General features: G+C 43.2%; 2 protein-coding genes across 2 annotated transcripts; both read right to left on the reverse strand.

Annotated features, from left to right (window-relative positions):
• Window positions 1–508: 508 nt before the first annotated feature.
• ythdc2 (YTH domain containing 2) lies at window positions 509–14,152 on the reverse strand. Its single transcript, XM_063890234.1, is given in 32 exon segments — window positions 509–1,438; window positions 2,166–2,348; window positions 2,535–2,672; window positions 2,674–2,742; window positions 2,898–3,060; window positions 3,168–3,319; window positions 3,794–3,913; window positions 4,001–4,086; window positions 4,201–4,393; window positions 4,926–5,131; window positions 5,209–5,335; window positions 5,445–5,717; window positions 6,451–6,570; window positions 6,704–6,809; window positions 6,895–6,977; window positions 7,078–7,158; window positions 7,839–7,926; window positions 8,045–8,141; window positions 8,252–8,430; window positions 8,716–8,781; window positions 8,995–9,121; window positions 9,225–9,360; window positions 9,460–9,575; window positions 9,655–9,762; window positions 9,875–10,031; window positions 10,513–10,615; window positions 10,906–11,072; window positions 11,175–11,371; window positions 11,484–11,680; window positions 11,816–11,906; window positions 12,134–12,284; window positions 14,052–14,152. Coding segments are annotated over 31 exon segments (4,146 nt in total). The 5' UTR covers window positions 12,279–12,284; window positions 14,052–14,152; the 3' UTR covers window positions 509–1,366.
• Window positions 14,153–14,725: 573 nt separating this feature from the next.
• dcp2 (decapping mRNA 2) lies at window positions 14,726–20,748 on the reverse strand. The gene is made up of 11 exons (XM_063890297.1): window positions 20,500–20,748; window positions 19,586–19,737; window positions 18,735–18,862; window positions 18,500–18,598; window positions 18,241–18,393; window positions 18,046–18,158; window positions 17,408–17,512; window positions 17,115–17,220; window positions 16,629–16,718; window positions 16,418–16,469; window positions 14,726–15,985 (listed from the first exon to the last, which is right to left on the reverse strand). The coding sequence occupies exons 1-11, from the start codon at window positions 20,565–20,567 to the stop codon at window positions 15,858–15,860; spliced, it is 1,194 nt and encodes a 397-aa protein (XP_063746367.1). The 5' UTR covers window positions 20,568–20,748; the 3' UTR covers window positions 14,726–15,857.
• Window positions 20,749–24,085: the final 3,337 nt, after the last annotated feature.

Genomic DNA, 24,085 nt, shown 5'->3' on the forward strand with positions numbered 1-24,085 from the left:
TATTGCTGCATGTTTCCTAATAGTTCCTTTTCCATTTGATCTGAGGGGAGTGCCATTCCGTAAAGCACCTTGTACATTTTGTACTTCTATATTTAAATAAAGCTTTATGTCAATTATTTCGGCTCCCTATTCCCAATTTTAAAACATCTTTAATTTTACTAAGCTCAAAACGATGCAGAACAAGTCAGACAGGGATCATGCAACTTTTGGTTTAGCTCCAGAGTTGTTTTACTTACTCAAAGAGCTGCTATCAAACTTGAATAACCAATAGCACTGAAGTATCTGTAATATCTCATTAATAACAGCATCTAAAGAACATCTCTCACTGCAAAATGACCTCTTTATAGAGATAGTGTTTGGTTTATAAATGTGAAGTAATGCAGAATCATTAAAGATGCTACATAAATGCAGACTTGAAGACACATTTTTAAGTATTAAGTAGTAGAATAACACTTTAATACTTATATAATACATGAAGAAAATGATAGCCTAATGCCAGAACTTTTGCATTACCTCCATGTCAGTGATTTAATAACCTCCCTGCACACACCTGAGTTTCCACTGCAGATCCTTTTGTCCTCATTTAGTTGACTTTGACCTTATGTGCGCAGCTGATTTACATTGCACATACGTGATAAACTACATGCATGATGTATGAAACAAAAGTTATGTTTCATACATCATGCATAATCATTTACTTGGTATTTAACACAAGTCATTTATTTTACGGAATGCACTTGCAGTTACTTTAAAGCAGACAGAGTTTTAAAATGAAACCACTGTTTATTTATGTCAGCGCATTAACACACATGAGCCAAACAACGGTCTAACACTTTTCGAACAGCAGCAAAATTGAAATTCAACAACATATATTACAATTTCTCATCCCAGAAACGTCACGAGTCTCATAAACCTTTACACAGAACACGCTCAACTATTCTAAGAGACGGGATGTCTGAGTGCATGAGCGGAGAAGCAGAGTTAATGTGTGTATTGGTGGTCAAAACATTACCATAAGAACTGACATGACAACAAACTGAGGAACTGCAGCTTCTGTATTTATCACGTCTTAATAGTTAAACAAACCTATTTCTCTCCACAATAAAACATAAGCACATTTGATTGTGAATAAACTGCTTGATAAGAACATGGGTACCATTTAGAATACAAAGAGATGAAAACCGAGAACTCAAATAAATAGAAACCAACAATAAAGTCCACTGGATCAGATCATCGTCCCCCTGGCCCTAACCGGTAGTGTGGTCCTTTTAATGCAAAATAGAATAGATTATCTCAGAGATCTGGTAGAAAAATACACCTTTCCATCAATGAATGCATGTCGCTCAGGATGAGTGTGAAGCGACTGTTATTGAGCGGGATCCGCTGAGCTTCTCTCCCACAGAGACAACAGCTGGCTGCCTGCCTGCGGCTCCAACTCCTGCAACACACAGAGAAGGTGACAGGTTAGAAATCAAACTAACTTACTAACCAGTGGTTCCCAACTCTTTGACTGGTCTCCATTCTATAAGAACCCCCTCACTCATTTAAGGGTGCATTTTCCTTCATATTTAAATAGTAAGTTATTATTGTAAAGGCTACTGATTAATCAAAATTAAAACATTTAGACTCTAAAATCGGTTTATAGCCCTATTTTAATCCTGCATGTTCAGTGTAAGACACCTGATTGAAGGTGAAGACAGATAAGGAAGTGTGGTGATTAATCAACGAGCCCTCAGCCAATCACATCACTGCTCTCATCACTCTGTACCAGCTGAGCCAATCACAGTGAGGTGTGACAGCCTGAGCTCAACAACAGAAGATCGTTCCACAGTGGGACGAGATTATAAAGAGAGGAGTGTGTGTGTGTGTGTGTGTGTGTGTGTGTGTGTGTGTGTGTGTGTAGATTAGTGATGGGAGACCTTTGAACAGCACATGGAAACAGTCAATACCACATAAAACTAAATAGCGATAGAAATGCGTTAAAAAGAGACGTTGTAAATACACGTAATGCTGCAAGAAGAGCAACGCTAAGACATGTTTAAAAGACGTCTGGAAAAGCAGCTTCAAGAGCAAGGTCTTAAAGAACCCAGGGTCGGGCGGCCCTCAGATCCTCAGGAGGTTTGTTCCAGATGTGCGGAGGATAAAAACTGAAAGCTGGGACCCACCTGTCCGTCCCTGCTGATCTGGACCTTCTTGTTCTCGTTCCATGGGTTCAGGATGTGTTGTGTGCACAGAAAGGGAACACTCTCCCTGTGGATCCACTCCAGACTGAACACCCCCCCCAGCCCCATCAAGCCCCAGTCCTGGCAGCTCTCATGACTGATGATGGAGGTCATGCGAGCGTAGCCCTGCGGGAGAAACAGAAAGACATCTCTTTAGTTTGTCTTTGATAAAGATCAAGCTGTTGTCTTTATATTCAGGGATGCAAACTCGTCTATTCTGAAAAAGGTGACAAGGACCGCTAAACTTGACGCACCTGCGACCTACTTGTTGGTCTAAACTCCAATAACAGAAGCCAAGTCCAATATCTTTACCTGGAAGTGTCCGGAGCCCTGCACGGAGAAGATGAGGATGATGAGTTTGTTCTCGAGGAAGGCCTTGGTGAGTTTGCTCTCGTTGCTCGGGGTGGTGGACCAGATCCCCTTCTGCTGAGAGATCTCGATGTTCCTCAGGACTGCTGCTCTTCATGATGAAGTGCCGCACGGAGGACAAGGCCAGCTGAGAGGACAGAGGCGTTGAGATCTGCTCGAAACAACGGGAGCAAAACGAGGGTTAGAACCTGAGCTAATAGCAGTCTGACGCTACTAAAGTACATGAGGTGTCTTTCCTTTCCTACAAAGAAAAGGCTCTTAAATCGCATTAAAAATAAAGGAGGAGGAGGAGGAGGAAGTGAACACCTTTTCTGAGTTGGAAGGAGCGGAGCTGTCCAGGCTCACAGAGCAGGAGGAGTAACTGGAGGAGGGGGGTTCTTTAGACAGAGGATTAACAGACAGCGGGGCCTCGTCAATGCAGAACGCCTTCCTCTGCAGCAGGCTGGAAGAGGCTGGCATCAGACAAGACCTGAGGGGACGTTATACAACGGAGCAGAGGTATGAGGATGAAGTGAAATGATCCCTTCTCTTTTATATCCCAGCTGTCTTCTACCAGCGTGTAGTGAGATGTCTTACCAGTCAGTGGAAGTGTTGCTGGGTGGTTGGGGGCTGCTCTTTGAGTTCTTCATAAAAGCCTGGGGATCGTCCTCTGATGAAACGGGCCGGGGCCGCTGACCGATCCCTGTGGGTTGCTGCAGGCCGGCTCCCTGCTCCTCTGCGACCAGCACCTGAGAGACATCAGTGTGAGCTCCAGTCATTAACCCTACCTGGGTCAAAAATGACCCTGTGAGGCCCTAATCATCTTCTCTAAAAATGCACATTTTTTGTCTCCCAATTTCTTTTTACTTCTTTGAATTTTCTGTTTATTTCTTCAAAATTATATTTTTTTCCAAAAAATTCTGAACTTTTTTCTAAATGTCGACTTTTTTCAAATTTCGACTTGTCCCAGTATTTTCTCATTATTCTAACTCCTTCTTAATGTGGCTCCGAATCATCTTCTTTTAAAATCTACACTTTTTGTTGTTACTTTTCCTTTCTACTTTATTTTCAAACCTCAGATTTTTTTTCAATTTTCATTTTTTTCTAAATGTCGACTCATATCACCACAGCCGAGGATATTTCCTCCCCAGCAAGTTGTTATTGTTGTTACCTCCGGTGAAACCAAGTTCCTTAGAGGAAGAAGAAAAGAGATTATGACGTACTGAAACCACGGTCCGGACGATAGCCTCGTCCTGTTGAGTCCAGGGCTTTGAAGGACATCGGATCCTCTTGATGAACAAGTTCTGCCACTTCTGTCTCAGTTCAAACACCGCGCCTGCAGCCTGACACACCATACACACCATACACAACATGTCAGTAAAAAAAAAGCCAGGGAGGAAACAAAGAAGTAACAGGATCCCATCACTCACCTCGCTGTCCAGCTGGAAGATGAGCCAGTCGTCCAGGCTGAACTCAGCGAGCTCCTCGCTCTCACTGTCGCTGTCCAGTAAACTGTCTGCAGGAAACAACACAGACACACAGAGAATCCTCAGAGGCATGCCACCGGGGGAGTTTACTCATCCAGCCTGTGTTGTTAGCATGTTGAATTAATGAGATCTGAATAGTTTACCAGAGGCTCTCTGTGAAGGAGGCTGCTGCAGGGCGGAGCTGGGGAGTTTGGCACAGCCTCCAAAGATGGCCACGGTGATGGGCGTGACCATGGAGCAGCAGCGGACACTGGCCATCCGGTGGCCCCGGCTCATCTCATCGTAGATCAGCCAGTCTGTGGGGAGGGCCTGGGGTGAAGATTTGGATGGGCCGTTCTAAACAACACGCAGACACACACACACACACACAGGTTATATCCATGGGGAACACAATTAAGTGTGTATTATTATCAAGTAACATTCATTGAAAGCATAGCATGACACAAAAGCTCTTCTTGCAGCTTCTGGTTCTTTATGACGCCCCTAGCTGCTCTACTTTATATATTAAACACTCTTAAAGATCCTGCATCCTTGTGTCTTAAGTTTGAATGTCCCTCCAGACTCTAGCGGTGTAGCCAGGGCTGAGAATAGAAGACAGAACCAGACCTTTATTTCTTACATCCTCTAAACCTCATCTGAAAACAACCTCCACGTGTTTGCGTTAAAAGCCTACATGTAACTGGACCGACCTAGGTGTGAATTCTTCAAAAAGCTAGAAACAAACATGCTGACGTTTATATTTTCAGTCCTTTCCGTACACTACATGTGGGTTTATGATGTGTGTGATAATGGGTGCACACATGTTTAGTGGTTAGAAGGTGATTTGAGATCCCTCTAAAGGTACAGACATAATAACTTGTTTCCAAACCTCCTTGAGCTTGGACTGGTTGAGGACGGAGGTGGGATGGAAGTGGACCTTCTTCTCTCTGTAACTGGAGGGCAGGGAGGTGTCCTGGTTGATATGGACCAGGTTGGGGTACATGCCAGCCACCAGGGCCGCCTTCACCACGGCCCAGTTCTCAGAGTTCAGGTTCACGTCGCGGATGTCGCTGCCGCCACGGGCTCGCACGAAACCTAGGGAGCAAACACACACTCTTAAATTCAGTGTAGTGTAGGTGACAATTTCAAACACAAGTTAAAGTGGGACTGACCGATGGCCCGCAGCTGTCCCAGCAGCTGTGTCCTCATGCCCAGTATCATGTCCATGGTGGCCTGGGACAGGAAGTTCTTCTCACAGAAGGACCGCTCCCAGCCGTCACTGCGGGCCTTCTGCCATGCCTGACCCCCCCCCACAGGACAGAGTGAAAGAAACATGGGGTCAGACACAATGTTGTTGTCCTCACTATGTTGCTATGCTAGGCTAATGTCGTCCCTCGCTCCCTCCAACCTGGAAGGCTCTCAGCAGGGCCATGTGGTCGCTGAAGGTGTTGGAGGTGTAGCGTTTGCGACACTGCAGGGCAGCTTTTTTCTGACACCCCTGGGCAGGAAGGACGAAGGGGTCCCGGTAGGCCAGCGTGCAGGCGATGGTGAGGATGGGGTCCAGACACTTGAGCACCACGGCGCACAGCACCATCTTGCCCAGGTGGGGCTCCACAGGGAGGTCAGCCAGGTGGTAGCCCAGATCAGTCAGGTCTTCATTCTGGTCCATGGCATCGATTGTCTGGGGGGAGTCAATGCATCAGTGTCGATGTGTGGCTGCGACAGACAAGAGTACTGGATGTGGAGGAGGAGGAGGCATGACCCGAATATAAGACGACCCCTCTTTTTCAAAACTCTCATTTTTGGAGAAATATCTTTTAAGACCAAATCTAGTTTTTATAAAGAAAATAATTTTCGATTTTTATTTAAATAATGCTGTAATGTAAATGTTTCAGTCTGGTGCACTTTGAGGGCAAAATGAAGAGATCTAAACCCTCAGAGAGTCGTTTACCTCACTGAGCTGTAGATATCAGAGCTCCTTATATTCGTTAGCACAGCTAGCTAACTAGATGCTAACAACAACAATCCCCGGTACCACTGAGCTCTCCCTCGCGCTGTCTCTCTCCTCTTTTCTCTCTCTCTCTCTCTCTCCACGTCAGCCCATGCTTGCAAGATCCATTCCCAGAGCAGATGTACTGCAGGCATCTGGATTTTTCCAAACAGTGTCACTGCGTGATTTGAACCACTTTGTTCTAGTTGGTCGCTGTGTCCCTCTATCTCTCCAGGCACCTGTCGCTATGTACTGTTACTTTAAGGGGGACACTTGTTTGCCGAGTTGTGACTGTGTAATTATATCGAAAGGTATGGACCCCGAGTATAAGACGACCCCACTTTTTCAGATTTGTTTCTAGGAAATAAAATCCCTGTCTTATATTCTGGTCAATGCGGCATGTTGTAACAGTGGCATGTGTTACCTTCAGCATCTGCACAGCGTTCCTGATGGCGTGTGCAGAAGGAGGCTGCGGCGCTTTGGACAGGAAGTCGGCGACAGGACAGGAGGAGGGGGCCAGCAGTTTGGTCTGCAGACACAGCTCCTGGAACACAACATGGAGAACGGACTGTACTTTTATAGATCTTTATCAGGTCTTCTGGACCCTCAAACACTTCACAGACACCTTAGTCACGCAGAGACATCTGAAGTGTGTGTGTGTGTGTGTGTGTGTGTACCTGCAGTGGCATCCTCAGCAGCTGTGGAACCTGGAACTCCAGCATGTTGCTGAACCGGAGGCGACTGAAGAGGTGGAAGCAGATCCCAGGTCTGCAGCGCCCGGCTCTGAGGACACGGAAAGAGGATTCAAACGTTGAGTCACTTAACTCCACCTTCAGATCCCCCAATAACAACACTGGTCCAACTGTACCTTCCCTTCCTCTGCAGAGCGCTGGCTTTGGAGATCCACACCGTCTTCAACATGGACACATGACTGAGGGTGTCAAAGGACTTCTGCACCAGGGGAACATCAAACAGTTCATTACTCACCACATGATGTATACGTTTAGACTGCATGTTGCTCTTGTGTTGTGAATCGATTCGTCAGCAGTACCTCTTTGACCTTCCCTGAATCTATGACGAAAATCACGTCGTTGATGGTGATGCTCGTCTCGGCGATGTTAGTGGAGAGAATCTGAGAGGAAACGAAGACCACATGTTATCTATGTTTGATCATTGAGGGGATTTACAGATGATACGGAACTGTAATAGTCCAGTTTCCAGCTCATAGAGTCCTGTTAATGTTGAATACCCTAAAGTTTTATGATAGAAACGAACAGTACGGGACTCCAGCAGATAGAAACTGCAGGATGCTAACTTTTAGCATTTAGCACAAGTAGCATTAATTAGCTGATTTGGGGGTTATTGACGATGCTGAGTCAATTTCTGTCATTTTCAGCATCAAAAATGGTAGTTTTAAGCTCCGTGGGGCTGATTCTGATTCATTTCGGGTCGGTTTGGAAGATTTAGTTGCCTGTGGATCATTTGGATTGGACAGATAATAATATTCATCTTGTGCTTTCTAATCCACTGGTTGCAACACTACTCATGGTAGTCAAAATCAGCCCACAGAGAGAGTACAAATGTGGACATATTCTGGTTAAAACGGCTATTTTTGATCCTGGAAATGTCAGAAATGGACTCAGCATCCTCAAAACCACTCCAAAATTGTCCATTTTAATTAACGCAACTCATGCTAATTGTGCAAATTGACCAACATATGCACGTTAGCATCCGGCAGTTTCTATGAGCTGGGGACCCGTACGGTACTTTTCTATCATAACACTTGGGTGGTCAGGAGCGTCAGAGACTCACTATCTTCCTAATCCCGGGTGGAGAGGGCTTCATGGCTTTCCTCTGATCCAGAGTCTGCATGTCTGAATGTAGAGTGAACACCTGGTACCTGAGATACAACACTTCAGTCAGAACCACACAACAGAACCCTGGGCTGATGCTACTCGATAAACAGTACTGTAGATATTGCATGATGATCAAATGTCTTAATTCCTCTTAAAGCCTACCTCTCAGAGTGGGCGGAGAATCTCTTATCGTCGTACAGGAGGCGATCCCTGAGTGACACGATGTCATCATATCCAGGCAGAAAAACCAGGAGAGCGCCTGTGGAGCAACAGATCTTAAAGAACCTGAACAGCATTCCCTGAAATCTGGCTAACATTAAGCCTGCAGTGAGAATGAGCTCCATGTGCTGGTGCAGAGCTGAGGCTCACCTTCACTGGTGGTGGAGCAGATGTTGTGCATCAGATCCATGATGAGGCCCAGGTCCACAAAGTCATCGTCAAAGCTGTGGTGGTAGAGTTTGAGCAGCTCCTGCTGTTCGGGGCCTATCTCTGCAGTGTGCAGCACCAGGGAGGACTCGTCCCGTCTGCTGCTCACCTCTCCCAGAGGACTGACAACAGAGACACAAGCAGTTTATAAAACCTTCTAACACTAAATATGAGGATTGGGGTTGTAGCATAGATAATTAAAGATGTTCCCCCCCTTATTTACATTTGAGATAATAAGAGGACCTTCACACTGACCAATCAGGATGCTTTTTATATACAACAGCTTTCTAATTAATGGTTAATAACAGATCCAAAATGAGCAAAACAGTCGCTCCTCTTTCCCTTTTTTAAAGAAGTTAGTTTAGTGATTAACTTTTTGCTTATGGAGGTTTTAAAGTTACACTCACATGGAAGATTTGAGCAGATCGATCGCCTCTGTCTGCTGGAAGTGAGTGGCAAAGTCTAAGGCCATCCTGAAATGAAATGCAAACACACACACATGTACACATCAGCCTAAAAGGAATATGAAACAACTCAATGTTTGTTGAAATGTGGAACATCTAGCAGCTCGAGTGGTAAGATTGCAGTTTTCCACCATTTCTTGAGACAAGGAAAGGAGAAGCAACATAATTGTAAGTGAATTGCAATATATTTTAAGAACTGGTAACATGAAACGGATGTCCTACCAGTCATTGGACGCCTTCAGGTTGATGTCCGCCCCCATGTTGAGCAGCTGCTCCATCTGTGGGAGGAAGCCTCGTCCCGCTGCCACCATCAGAGCGGAGGAGCCGGTATCGGTGTGCCGGTAGTCCACTGCGTAAGAGAGTACGAGTATGAGGAAGAGCTAGAGCATATTTTATTGATTAAAAGTGTGTAATGAAGATCCAGCAAGGAGAGGAGGAGCCCTGAGTCGTACCGTTCACATTCTCATAGAGGATGAGGTTGAAGAGCTGAATGAAAGCATCCTGGTCTTCATTCAGGAAGATGTTGGTGATGCACGAGTCCATCTCCTTCAGCAGCCACGGCTCCAGCTGCTCCGTGTCGTTCTCCATCTGAGACACAAAGCATCATCGCCCATCATCCCTCAGACATATGGAACAATCGCACAGTTCAGGGTGTGTGGGTGTGTGGTGTGTGTGTGTGTGTGTTACCTGCTTATTTTCCAGCAGGAAGGCCGGGATAGACACGGGAGTCATCCGTCTCTCCTCATCACAGCTGCTCACCACCACCTCACACCACTCCTTTAAGTTCTTCTGTTTCTTCTCCTCTGAGGAGCAGACACAGAGGAGGTTAAGATGAAGCCTTAGGACACATTTTTAAATCATGAATTGATTAAATCTTCATACTTCTCTGTGTCTCTTCCTTGTACTTCTTCATGTCCTTGTTTTTGAAGCCTGTGAGCCGCAGGATATCCTCAAGGAAGAGCTCCTTCACTTCAAACAGTCGTCCTTTGACTAAACATGAAAACAAATACGTTAGATGTGTTTCTGGAACCCTCTCTCCATCACAGAGGATCCAACAATCTAATGTAGAAGCAAACCTCTAAGGTGAACGAGCAGGACTTACGATGGATGATGGGGCAGGAGCCGAAGTACTGCAGGAATAGGTCTACGTCCAGTGCTGCACTGGAGAGGATCAGCTTCAGTGTGGGGATCTTCTGAAGCACATCTCGCATCTTAGTGAGCAGGAAGTCGGTCAGACCGTCGCGCTCATGCACCTCGTCCTGTTGAAACACAGCAGGAAACTTTAAACACGGAGGCTTTTCTCTGAGTCTCACTGGGAGCTGAGACACCTTTAAAGAGGACATCCCCAACCCTGCAGCTGGGATGTATTGAGGGAGGGTTGCAGTTCATTAGTCTTTTCGATAAGGAAGGTTCCTAACGGGGTAAAATGACCCGGAGGTTGCTAAGTCTCAGCCCTTATAAGAGCTGTTTGAACTCTCTAGATGAAAGGAAAGGAGCTTCAATGCTTCCTTTGTTATCTCCTTTAGCTTAGGATACATCGGTCCACGCTTTCAAGAAAAGGAAAAGTAGCAACCCAGGACCCAGTGACATCACTTTTCCAGCCAAAACATTGCTTCCCAGTCTCAGTACTCCCCGATAACCTCCCCAGCTACCAGGATGTGCAGTCCATTAAGCAGCACTTCAGAGTGAAGCAGTTTTCTGAGACTGTACGTCATGTTTATTTGTTGTCCTGATGCTTACCACGATGACATGCGTGACGTTTGTCAGGCTGGCATCTCCAGACATCAGCGTCCGGAGGAAGACTCCACTGGTGCAAAAGGTCAGCAGTGTCTTGGGGGATACCCTGAGGGATTCAAGTACAGTCATTTCCACATAAAGAAGGACAAAGGTTCTGCAAGCTAGCACAGTTAGCTTGATTCAGGAGCACACACACCTCTCATTACCTTTTAAACCATGAATATGTAAAACTGCTGGCCTCTTCTATCTGAAAAATGGACTTTGTTCCTTCTGTCTGTGATCACATGTCTTCAAACCTGTAATAGCTGGGTGTTGGCGATGTGTCCTTGCTAGTAAAAGGTCACATAACAGGCAAGGGAAGCTACAGATTGTGTGAGGTGGAGGTGATGGATGTACCTGCTCTCCAGTCTGATGTGGTAGCCGACCGTCTGGCCCACTCGCTCTCCTCTCTCGGCCGCCACCCTCTCAGCCACGGCGATGGCGGCCAGGCGTCTGGGCTGCGTACAGAAGATCCTGCAGGGCTCGCCCTTCCTGCTGCAATCATCCAGCAGGAACTGTGGGATCTGGAAATCACAGCGCCATCAGATGACCTTCACAGAGCTCTTCCTGAGGCTCTATACATTTCTGATCTTTCTAACTGAGATACTTCAGTCTGACTGACTCACCTGGGTAGTTTTCCCAGAGCCGGTCTCTCCCACCACCAGCACCACCCGGTTTTCTCTGATCACGCGGACGATCTCCTCCTGGCGTTCGGCAACAGGCAGCGAGCGCCGGAAACTGTCCAGCTCTGACGGACTCCTCCTGTGAGGCACCGTGGGAATGCCGTTGTTCAAGCGCCCACTCGCCCGGTCACAGCCGCCGTCTGCGGGGAGATTATCACATGAACCGTTTGATCCTTGTCTCGTCTTCATATCAGCCTTTGTCCTCCCGGGGTCAAACATATAGTTTAATTGAGAGCACACTCAGACACTCACCAGTTTCTGAAGACACTGACAGGCCACTTCTGGTGTTGGGCTGCATGTCTATGCGCTCCTTATTGCTGACGGGGAACCGCTGCAGAAGGCTGCGGATGGAATATATGGAATTTTGGGAGAGTGGGAGGGGCATGGAAGGCCGAGGTTTGTCCGTACAGCTCTTTTTCCTCAGGGTGAGGAAGCGATTTGATCCTTTCCTGAGACAGAGGGAGAAAATTTCTTTTTTTTAACTTACTTGTTCAACAGATTTACGCCCCAAAATCTGGTATTTTATCAAAAGCAACATTTCTGAGGACTGAGAGTGTTTAAAATATCTACTTTTTGCAACTCACCCTTTGCTCCTAGAAATGTATCCCAGGGACTGAGCCGTCCGATGGATGAACGCCCTCTCCGTGCTGGTCAGGGACGAGGGAAACTCCATCTCTGCTCACCAGGGAGAGGAAAATATTAGGACGACACAAGAGTCAACCTGCTCAAACTGGAAGGAGGAGTCAAGGGATGTACAGCCCAATAAAATCAACAGCTTCTGCTTTTGTGTCTAGATCTGGGAACATGGGAGCATGAGAAGTGTAGCTGAGTAAAATATGACTAATGTTCCACTAGTGTTCAGCGTCTATCGTCTGATATTGGACAATAAAACTTGTCGATACCTTTCTCATCGTTGTAGCGAAAATTCTCCAGCGCGATGTTCACGGAGATTTTGACTCCCTCATCGATGTGGATGTTTTTCATGCCATTGGACAGGGAACCGGTTTTCCGGCTCTTGGACGGCCTCTGTGACCCTGGGCCGGACATGATGCCCTGCAACACCACAGATAACCTCACCACAGGAACAGAGGACTGGGGAAACATAACTTATGAGGTTGTGAAATGGATCAAATATATGTTCCAGGTTACCTAATTTTACATAATACACAGGAGCTTAATTGTCATGACCACATCTTAAACATAGCATCAAAGATTTACAACAACAAAGAAACACTAAACAACAACAACAACAACAAAGAAACACTAAACAACAATGTGGCACAACAGCAATATTGATATCAACATGTACCATTCAGTCATTGTATGCAAACTAAAAAAATACTACTCAGAACTTGTGCTTGAGTAAAGTAGAAGTACTCAGATCAGATCTTGTACTTGAGTAAAAGTAGAAGTACTCAGACCTTGTACTTGAGTAAAAGTAGAAGTACTCAGACCTTGTACTTGAGTAAAGTAGAAGTACACAGATCTTGTACTTGAGTAAAAGTAGAAGTACTCAGACCTTGTACTTGAGTAAAAGTAGAAGTACTCAGACCTTGTACTTGAGTAAAAGTAGAAGTACTCAGATATTGTACTTGAGTAAAAGTAGAAGTACTCAGACCTTGTACTTGAGTAAAGGTAGAAGTACTCAGATATTGTACTTGAGTAAAAGTAGAAGTACTCAGACCTTGTACTTGAGTAAAAGTAGAAGTACTCAGACCTTGTACTTGAGTAAAAGTAGAAGTACTCAGATCAGATCTTGTACTTGAGTAAAGTAGAAGTACTCAGGTCTTGTACTTGAATAAAGTAGAAGTACTCAGATCTTGAGTAAAAGTAGAAGTACTCAGATCTTGTACTTGAGTAAAGTAGAAGTACTCAGATCTTGTACTTGAGTAAAGTAGAAGTACTCAGATCTTGTACTTGAGTAAAGTAGAAGTACTCAGATCTGTACTTGAGTAAAGTAGAAGTACTCAGGTCTTGTTCTTGAGTAAAGTAGAAGTACCAGAGTGTAGGAATACTCTGTCACAGTGAAAGTATTCTAAATGTTCCTCCAGTGAAAGTAGAAAGTACTCTCCTCTAAATGTACTTAAAGTAGCGACAGTAAAAGTAGTCATTGTCTGATTGGTCCATTTCAGAATAATATCTCTGATATGTTTTATAATGATTGATCATTAAAGTGTTCTCAGAGCTGGTAAAGGTGCAGCTAGTTTGAATGGCTTTGTATACTGCAGGGTAGCTGCTGGTTTTACTGCAGGTGAACTACAGTCTGATTTAAGTGAGATTATACTTCATCATTTATCCAGATCTGTAAAGTAGTGACGTAAATCCGAAGGTGACGTCATGTCCCCCATTGTCTGTGTCAGATGTCAATCAATCATCAAAGTCTATACATGTATTTACTTATATATAAAGCTGGAGGAGGCTCATTCCTAAAGAGCTTTACTTGCAGTTAGTTCAAACAAATCAACCTATAGAAAAAAGCGTTGTCATTTATATTTATAAGCTAATATTTTCATTATGAATGTTGTTTTTTTCAGGGTTCAAAGCTTAACTAGCTCTGATCATTGCAGTAACACGTCCCACACAGACATACTGTTTGTCCTACATGTGGTTAGGTGGCACCTGGTCACTCTAACCACTTTTAGAGGCTCTGGTGAACTGTTAGCTTAGTTTAGCTTTACAGAATAACACATTTCACCGGTAACACTGTCGAAACTAACTTAGCTACAGCTAGCTGACCGCGAGACAGACTTATCTCTATAATAACTGTAGCTAGCTTCATGTCCAAATTTGTCATACAACTAATGAATAGAGATACGGTACCTTGGTAAGACAGTAGCTTTCGTTTCTCTGGAAAACTACAACCACTCATCTGAGTCTGATGGAAGGTTTTGCAGATCTGACAATCTCCGTTAATGATGGCGCGAAAAACAAACGTACATCCGGTTAGACCCCTTCAAAGTAAAACGAGGTTTTAATTGTGACGACCCAAACGTGGAGCTAAAACATTATTTTACCCAGAAAATAACCACTGTTGTAAACTAGCTAAGTACATTTACAAGCACTGTACTCAAGCACAATATTGAGACACTTGTACTTTGTGTATTTCCATCTGATGCTACTAAGTACTTCTACCTCACTTAATTTCAGAAGTCAATGGTGTACGGTTTCTAATCTTTAGTATGACCCTAAAAGTCATCCTTCTGCTTTAGAAAATATTATCAATTGTCAACAATGTAGGATAACATTGACTAGAAGGATAATAGACTACATAGGTTGTATTTAGAAATGACAACTTTCAAAATAAAAGCAGTCGAATATGAAGTATGCTGTTGTGGTAAATCTATATTATATTTCTTATAGAAAACTCAAACATAACAGTCCTACAAATACAATGTAATCTCCACTTTCTGAGCATATCTCAGGGAGAAAGGCCCGTTGAAATGTTTATTATATTGAATAACAATGATAAATCTTCACAAATCAACAACAACAAATGAAAAAAACAAACTTTATTAATATTCACAGTTTAAGACAAAAACATTGAAGCCGAAAAACAACGTGAGATCACCATCTGTACAGTCAATAGAAAAGAAACCCCAGTGAGAATCACATCAACATCCAGTCATCTCACATATATGCATGTATATGAGACCTATGTGAGACATTGCAAAAATATAAATTGTAAAAGTTTGAATTTGAAAAACCTTAAGTCTAACAACGTGTTCGTCAAACATGCGGCAAAGCTAGGAGTCTGCGACCTGTCAAACCATCCAAATTATTTAGCAGTTAACTAGTGCGTTGTGTAGAGTCTGACTACTGGTGTTCTAAATCTCAACATGACCTCTAATATGTAAACCCTGCAGTCTGCAGAAACCAGACGGACGTACAGCCATATGATTTGGGTCACGTTAAGGCCAATTAACAATGTATGGAAATCTGTGGCTAAAAATACTAAAACTAAACTAGCTGAAATGTAATGTTCCCTGTGTGTGCATATGATGAATGACAATATTAAAATGTTAAAATCGAATTGCAAAACCTTGAATGAAAGCTACATAGACACAGATAATTGCATTTCGATGTTGGCGGCCATGGAAGTTCATGTTTAAAATCCTAAGTCATTTTCGTAATACAGCCAATAACACCATATAAATATGCAAAGACAATAATATTATCAATACCTACCCTTTTTAAACAGCCAACCCACCTTTGTAGGCACTGAAGTTGAAAAATGGAGGAAACTACCAACACCTAATTGATTACATCTTAAAAAATCACCAAAATATCACAGCTAATGTCACCTCAAATGTGCTTAAAATTCATTAGGGTCTCAAAACTTTTGACCTTTTTAAAAGACTACTGATCAACCTGAGGAGTCCTCTCCTATTGTCCTGTGTTGTCCTCTGCAGATTGCACCATGATTTAGGTTTTTCAAAGAAGTAAAGTTAGGATTCTGCCTTAAAAACCGTGTTCAATGAGAAATAAACAACTACACATGACGAGGAAGGCGACGAGGAAAGGAGCCGCTTCAGTAACAACTTGCTTTGACTATAAAGGTATAAAAAGAGTCATTTTAGTAGCCACGGTTCGATGCGCTCCCAGGAGAGGCCCAGCGCTGCAACTGTGTCAGTAGTCAAAACATTTCATGATGGCTTCTCGGTCAAATTTGAAATTGAGGAAAACCTTGGAGGACAGCAGCTGCTCGGGGTCTTCGCTGTAGACGGTCTGACCGCTGGAGCCGCTTGGAGATCCATCTGTGAAAAGAGAAGCTCGCTTAACACATGTGTGGAGATAGCCTTTAGCCTCAGGAAGGGTTGAATATTTCATCCTCAGAGAACAGTTTTTAATCTTTTTATTTTACGCTCTCCTTTCTGGACCTTAAACCGTCCTACACAGATTTCGCCGCTTGCACACGTGATTTTATCTCCAAGCCCCAGGGGGTCAAGGTCTGGCAAAGTGGGCCGCTGATCCTCAATAACCACAAGCATGTAAGTTATTACAGACATAGTGTGCCCTCAGTTTAGCTCTTTCCCTCAAATATTAATTTCTCCACCATATGGCTTGCTCTATGATCTACTGACCCAGTAACACATCCGTCACATCTATTCCTACACCGTTGACCATGCTGTCACATTAGCAGAAACCGTGCAGCATTTTATTGGACGCAGTATGTTAATTGTACACACCTTTCTCAAAACTGTCTTGCAGTCTTCTGGGTTGAAGTTTCTTATCTTCTTTCTGTAGAACAAGTATAAAACAACAAAGCTTGTAATAAAAATCATTCACAGAGCAGATTGATCACTTTCAAATTCTACACACAGTTCCTTTAAAACTCACATCTACTGGCAGATCAATGTTCAGGAAGGTCTGAGGACAGAAATCTGAAACACATCTTACCTGCTGGCTGTTGGCCCCGTTCTCATTCGCTCCTTTCTTCACCGCAGACGAGTCCTGACTTTTCTTACCGTTACTTTTCACACTTGGGTTCTGCAGAGCAAAGAACAGGAGCTGTGAGTTACCTGTGAAGTAGCAGCTCTGCCTCCGACACTTCAAAAATCATAAGACGGTGATTTGTGGTGATAGATGTGTGGGTATTATCAAAGTATTTTATTTCCTGCAATATTCTGAAATCAAATTTTAAAAATCCCAAAGCTTTTTGTTGAGGAAGCCCTTGTGATGCTACGTTACACCACTCAGACTGCAGGAGCATTACAGGTGTAGAAAAACATTAATCTATACACTTGGGCACCATGTCAGCATCTTACAGCAGCTGCACACAACACACTAAAACAATAGCATACTATTGTACAGTAACATCCGGGCCTTGGCTTTTGAGATTTATAAGTGTTTCTGTTACGTAATGCACAGTGTCTTTTCTTTTACCTGGTTGAACTCATACTGGCTCAGCTGGCCGGCAGCCCTCTGCTTGTTTTTGGCCCATCCCTCTCCTGGAAATGCTTCATTACCTGGGAGGCGGCGAGACTTTGACCTGAAAGAAGAAAGAGAAACATAAAGACATGGACGTTTTTAGATTTGTGCTAGTAAACCAAAACAAGCAGCTGAAAGAAGCTCAAACACTCAGTAGAGCAGAGGGAACTGCAGGAGTTATTCTCATTCCATAAAACACAACCTCTAGCTGTTGTTCGTTCTGTTGAAGACTGATTAAAGTTCTTTACCGAGCGTTGTCTGCAGGTTTGTTTGGAGTGTTTCCATTGTTTGCAAAGTCCTCGTCGCTGTCCGTTGACTCGCCTTTCAGCCGGTTGATCCATTCTCTCAACGGCCTGTAAAGGAGGAGCAGGACAGGAGCACCATCGATCAGTATGATGACACTACAGTAAATCACTAAAGTCCAAACATACACATCATATCAACAATGAGGCAGCCATACATCGTTATGCTTTTTACAGGGAGCTAGGTATTCCCCAGCTTCCTGTCTGTAGCCTAGCTAGGCTAACCACGTCCTGACTCCAGATCTGTTATCGTGCATACACAGGGTTTCTTCTTGTGTGGTGCATGGATGGCTGCCGTGTCTCGAGCTCCCCTCCAACTACAGATACATAGTTCACTTCTCATGCATTACTTGCACATGAGTCTCTGTCTTATTTGTAATCTGATTCCTCTGGCACTAGTTTTATTGTTATATGACTTGTTGGAGGAGCCTGGGACTTCAGATGTTCACTGCCATTACTAAACTGAAGCTGTGCATAGTACGATAAAGCCGTTGAACTTCTTTTCGTCTACCTCAGAAGGGAAGCAAATATGTAAATGTTCCTCTAATGGAAAGATACCAATGATTAAAACAATAAATGCTCACCTTATGAAGGGAATGGCCATGAAAAATCTGTTGGGGGCAAGTCCGAGTTTGGACTTCGGGGTCATGTCATTCCTGTGACAGGGCAGCTTCTCAATAGGAAACCACTCAATGTTCTACAAGAGAGGAAGAGGCGGAAACGTTTATTCCAGTGACAACATTTCTGTGTGAAGAGACGGACGTTATCCCTATCCCTACCCTGATCTCCTTCCTCGTCCTGGGGTTGAACTTGGTGTCCCTCGACACTCCGGGGATGATGTAGAGCCGCACCACCTGGTCGGTGATCTTCTGCTCAATGTACACGTCTTTGGAGATGCGATTCTTGATGTCGAAGCCCGTCTCCTCCATCACCTGGAAAACAGACGGTAACGTGAGCTATGGACTACCAACACGAACACCACATTGTTCCAGTGCTTCCAGTTGGTCGAGGTTGAAGAGCGTGAGATATGAGACTCACTTCCCGCACTGCACAGTCATGAGGAGCTTCATCCTCATTCACCTTCCCCTTTGGAAAGCCCCAGCCGGACTTAGCAAGGTATCCCTGAACGAGCAGCGCCTGAAGAGAACAGAGGGACAGTTTGATTGTTCAGGGTTATTCAAAAGGGACAAACAGAGTGGAGTCCACTAAAGAGAAAGACTTTATAAACACCATGTCACACATTCCCGCAGTGTCCGAGTTTAAAACAACTCACGTTTTCTAGAGATTCATCCAGAATGATGGCTCCAAAAGTAGGAACTCCCATCTTGTACTCCTTCCACTGTTCCAGGATCTTCTGGACATCTTCTCCATGAGGCAGCAGAAACGGACAGTGGTGGAACAGTGTGCAGCGGTCAAGGGGAAGCAACGTCTGATGATGCTAACAGCTAACAGCGCTGATGGTAAATCTATAACAGTATTGATAAGATGGTAAACATCTCTCCTGCATTATGCATTCTCGGCATAGAAAGTTTCCCAAAAGTTCCTCAAAATATATCAAAACTCATGACAATCCTCGTCTTCTTTGCTAGGAGAAGCATGTCATTCAAGTGGGTGTCGGAGGAACCCTCAATAAAGCAATAATGCATTATCATTATGTGATCACCTGTCATTGCAAAAGCCTCTTAGGCAGCTCTTTATGTCTTAAAAATAGTATGTTGTAAAGATATATTACATATCTTTTAAATTAATATCAACGTCTTTGAAGTTATTGATTTTTGCTAAAGTTATGCTTCTGTTTTGTTATTATTTACAGGTGATAGTGCCGGACGCAGCTTTCAGTGCGCATGGCCATGAGATCCTTCCCTTTTTTGACCGTGTAATCATGTTGTAGTTCAACTTCTGTTTAAGTTTTACCTGTAGGAACTTTGTGCATTGGATAAAAAGTCACTATAGTCATTTACTGTAGACCTGACAATATTAAAATACAATTGAAAAAGGGTTTCATGAGGTTTGAGGAAGATATTTGCAGTAGAGTTGATAAAAATGTCCTTTAACTTATGGATGCAAAACATGAATAAGAAAGTGATAAGGACCTTTAACCGAGTCGTTGACATGTAAGGATATCTGCTTTGGCGAAGTCTCTGATCCCGCAGTGAGGAGCTCCTGGAGTGTTCTGCATGCAGAAGTCCAGGTAGAACCAGTGGGCCAGCTCGATCTGGAAGCACACCCGGATAGCGTTGTCTCTCTCCTCACTGGGGATGTGAAGGATGAAGCGGCTGGAGAAACATGAGAAATGGGATCAGTAGGAGAAGCTAGTGTTGCATAATCACTCAGAGACTCATGGGAAATTAAGAAAAGATGAAATGAATGATGTTGTCTTCCCGGCACATGGGGATGTCAATCAATCTACAATCTACTAACTAAAAAACCTGAACAAATGAACTACTGAACCAGTGTATGAAAGAAAATAACTGTTCAATAAGAGCTAAGCTTCAATTGAACTTAGCAGCTCAATGATAACAAAGCAGGAAGTAGAAAATACTAAAACCACACTCTCAAAATACTCCATTAACAGTAAAAGGGAAACTCAGGTGTGAAAAGTGAAAGTACTGATTGTGCAAGATGGCTCTTCTGTAAGTTTTGTCTTATTATAGAATATTTTGGTATTAGATAATACACATTAGAGTTTGATAATGCCGTAAATTGTCATTGTGGGGAGATGTTGGACACCGTGTGTACTACTGACTATATCAGTAGTTTATAAATCCTATAAAAACAGTTGTTATTTATCTGAAAAGTAACTAATTCATCAAATATATAAACGTAGTGGAGTAGAAGTACAGAGTACCTCACAATAGTAAATGTACTTAGTTACTTGAAGCACTGCAAAACCATACGTCATGCATCAACGCAGCGCGCCAGTTTTGGTTTCTGCCTAGCAACAAAATCCCATGTTTTTATTTTTAATATTATCCCTTAGATGCATAATGAGCAAACCAAGAGCGCTGTGGAGTCGGTAAGGATCTGGTGAACGGTACCTGCAGAGGTCGTCCAGCATACCGGACGGGATCTCCACTCTTTTTGTTTCCATGTTGGAGGAAAACATCGCGATATCTCAGAGCGAACAGGCGCTACAGCCATGAGAACAGCAGCTCCATCTGCACGTGCACCTCAGGGGAGCTCCAGACCAACATTACATACACAAAAGCAGCTAGAATTTAAAAACAACAACTCTTCTTGCTCCACCGGGAACTGGACGCTGCTCAGCTTCTTCCTCCTTTGCTTCTTCTTCTTCTTCTTGGCGGATTAATACACACTCTTATGTGCATAACGCCATCTACCGTGCAGGAGGATGGAGATCCAGGACGCATCGGTCTGTAATAAAGAAGGACATTATATTCTATTCACAGTCCAGAAACCAGTGTAGGGTCTTCTCATTAGACGCTTTCTTCCTTGTGAACACTCAAGTCTTATAAACTCCACATGCATAATCCAAATCCAACGTAATGTTTTGCACAATGTAAATATAGATGTATGGATTAAACCACACACAGAAGATCAGTGCCACTGGCCTCACACTAGAGAAGTTGTGAAGGAGTTTCATATTCCTCTTCTGCAGCTGCATGGTTAGTATGCTTTGAACTAATTCTTTTGTTTCCCAAATAATTCACATTTCTGAGCTTGAGTTCAAATCACATGGTTAATACTGGGATTTAATGAAGGGCTCTGGCACCCTGCCAACACCTCTTAGTGTCGGCCAAACCATCACACTACATCTGGTGAAGCAATCTCAGCCAAATTCACTTTCTTAACTGGATCCAAACTAATTCCAGAGGTGGAGATGTACTCAGATCTTGTACTTGAGTAAAAGTAGAAGTACTCAGATCTTGTACTTGAGTAAAGTAGAAGTACTCAGATCTTGTACTTGAGTAAAAGTAGAAGTACTCAGGTCTTGTACTTAAGTAAAAGTAGAAGTACTCAGATATTGTACTTGAGTAAAGTAGAAGTACTCAGATATTGTACTTGAGTAAAGTAGAAGTACTCAGATCTTGTACTTGAGTAAAGTAGAAGTACTCAGGTCTTGTACTTGAGTAAAGTAGAAGTACTCAGGTCTTGTACTTGAGTAAAGTAGAAGTACTCAGGTCTTGTACTTGAGTAAAGTAGAAGTACTCAGGTCTTGTACTTGAGTAAAGTAGAAGTACTCAGGTCTTGTACTTGAGTAAAGTAGAAGTACTCAGATATTGTACTTGAGTAAAGTAGAAGTACTCAGGTCTTGTACTTGAGTAAAGTAGAAGTACTCAGATATTGTACTTGAGTAAAGTAGAAGTACTCAGATATTGTACTTGAGTAAAGTAGAAGTACTCAGGTCTTGTACTTGAGTAAAGTAGAAGTACCAGAGTGTAGGAATACTCTGTCACAGTGAAAGTATTCTAAATGTTCCTCCAGTGAAAGTAGAAAGTACTCTCATCTAAATGTACTTAAAGTAGCGACAGTAAAAGTAGTCATTGTTTGAAAGTCTGATTTAAGGGCTGATTATATTTACCATCATTCATCTGCCTAACAACTAAAGGTGTTAAATAAATGTAGTGGAGTAAAAGTAGAAGTACTGTACTTGAGTCAATGTACTTAGTTACTTCACCCCTCTGTCTAGTTCATCCCGTCTCTTACTCACAGTGTAAAAGGGTTTGAAAGGTGGCCGTCAGCATTTAAACAATATGTGTGACTGATGACTGAACCATGATGAGATTGAAGGTGCTGCTGCCACAGATATACATCCCTGCCCACAGGACCATAAGTCCTGAGTGTGCTGCATTGGGCAGAGAGTCATGTCCTGATGATCAGCTTATCAAAGGGAACAGGAAACCCACGCTGACACCAACAAGCACACTGATCTGGTCAAACAGTTCAGGAGCTCAAAGATGCAAGCAGCGCTGTCTTTCAATGTCACAATGAAAGGAATGGATGACATATAAAAACATGTGTCACTTATGTAGCTGACTCCTCTTGTGATTCACACTCATCCATATCTGTTACTGATAGGAAGGGACCTCTCAAGGACAGTGCCTGCTTCTGTTACTACATGAAAAACAATGAGCCAACCTCCTGTGAGTCAGAGTGAGTTGCTCAGTGATAAAGCCTTTGCAGGAATCAACAGGCTGTCTGTGGTGCTGTCATACAGGTAGACTCATTCAGGTTCAAACTCGTCGTCATTGGACATGAGGGGTGAGGCCTGTTTCACTGGACTGCAGTTCAATTTACCTGTACCTGGCACCTTAAGCAACAATCTATCCATCCATCCATCCATCCATCTATCCATCCATCCATCCATCCATCCATCCATCCATCCATCCATCCATCCATCCATCCATCCATCCATCCATCCATCCATCCATCCATCCATCCATCCATCCATCCATCCATCCATCCATCCATCCATCCATCCATCCATCCATCCATCCATCCATCCATCCTACCTACCTACCTACCTACCTACCTACCTAGCTACCTACCTGGTACAGCAGGTGTTTGGGAGAGCGTTCAGGGGGGTAACAAGTCCCTAACAGGCTAAGTGATGGATGTCAGACTGCTAAGCCCCACGCTACAGAGGAGCCACTAAAGCTGCTGAAGACACTCCTGAGTAAAACCTGGCCTGGATTCACTGGAGCGCCTGGGGGCTGACGGCTCACACAAACACGCCTTCAGGATTTGGGATGTAATAATCCAGGAATTTATGATATATTTGGTCTCCAAAGCAAAAGACAACATACTATTTAACATGAAATACACGAGGTTTGAATTCATACATCTACCCTTTTTATTCTCTCAACAGTCATGTGGGGCTGGAGCGGGGTGTGTAAACACAGAAACTACACCCACGTTCACACCCTGACAGGCTGTACCTTAATTTGATTTATTTCGAACGTATAAAACAATAATACAAAATAATAATAATGAAATACAACGAAATAATTGTGATACTTTACAAACTTAAGCAATATCAAACTGATAAACAAAAAATATTATGGATTTAGAAATGACATGTAAACCAATGATAATCACACAACCGAAAAGGAGTGGGAAGAAGTTCATATTTAATCCCACCCCTTCCCCCCAAAACTCAATTATTGACATTTTTATTTTAACAAAATGTACATCCAAATGTACGTCTACATAAATATACATTTCCAATAATAGATATATATATATATATTATTTTACGCTGTATGTCATAAATAAATAAACAAACACATGGATAGATAGAATGACTTATTGATCCCAATTATTTTTATATAAAAGGGGTAAATGATAGTCAAGAAAAGACCAAACAACACCCCCACTCTAAGCAAAGCACATTTGAAAAATACATTTTTCTGTTTCTGTCCATAAAAGAAGTCCTGATCAGGTAACTGAAGATGACCCACACACCTGGTTGTGATGGGTTGGATGTAGGAACCCTAACCCTAACAAACCCCCACTCTACTCAAAGCATGCACAACTCAAAACTGCAAAGCCAAACTGTTCCTTAGATGTTGGTTCTCATGAGTGCCTTTTCCCAGAAGTTAAACATTATACATGTGTTAGTTAAACACACACTTATGCTGCAGTTTCCCCCCCTTTAGCAGC

The sequence above is a fragment of the Eleginops maclovinus genome, chromosome 8, assembly GCF_036324505.1.
Source record: "Eleginops maclovinus isolate JMC-PN-2008 ecotype Puerto Natales chromosome 8, JC_Emac_rtc_rv5, whole genome shotgun sequence".
In the NCBI taxonomy this organism is placed as follows: Eukaryota; Metazoa; Chordata; class Actinopteri; order Perciformes; family Eleginopidae; genus Eleginops; species Eleginops maclovinus.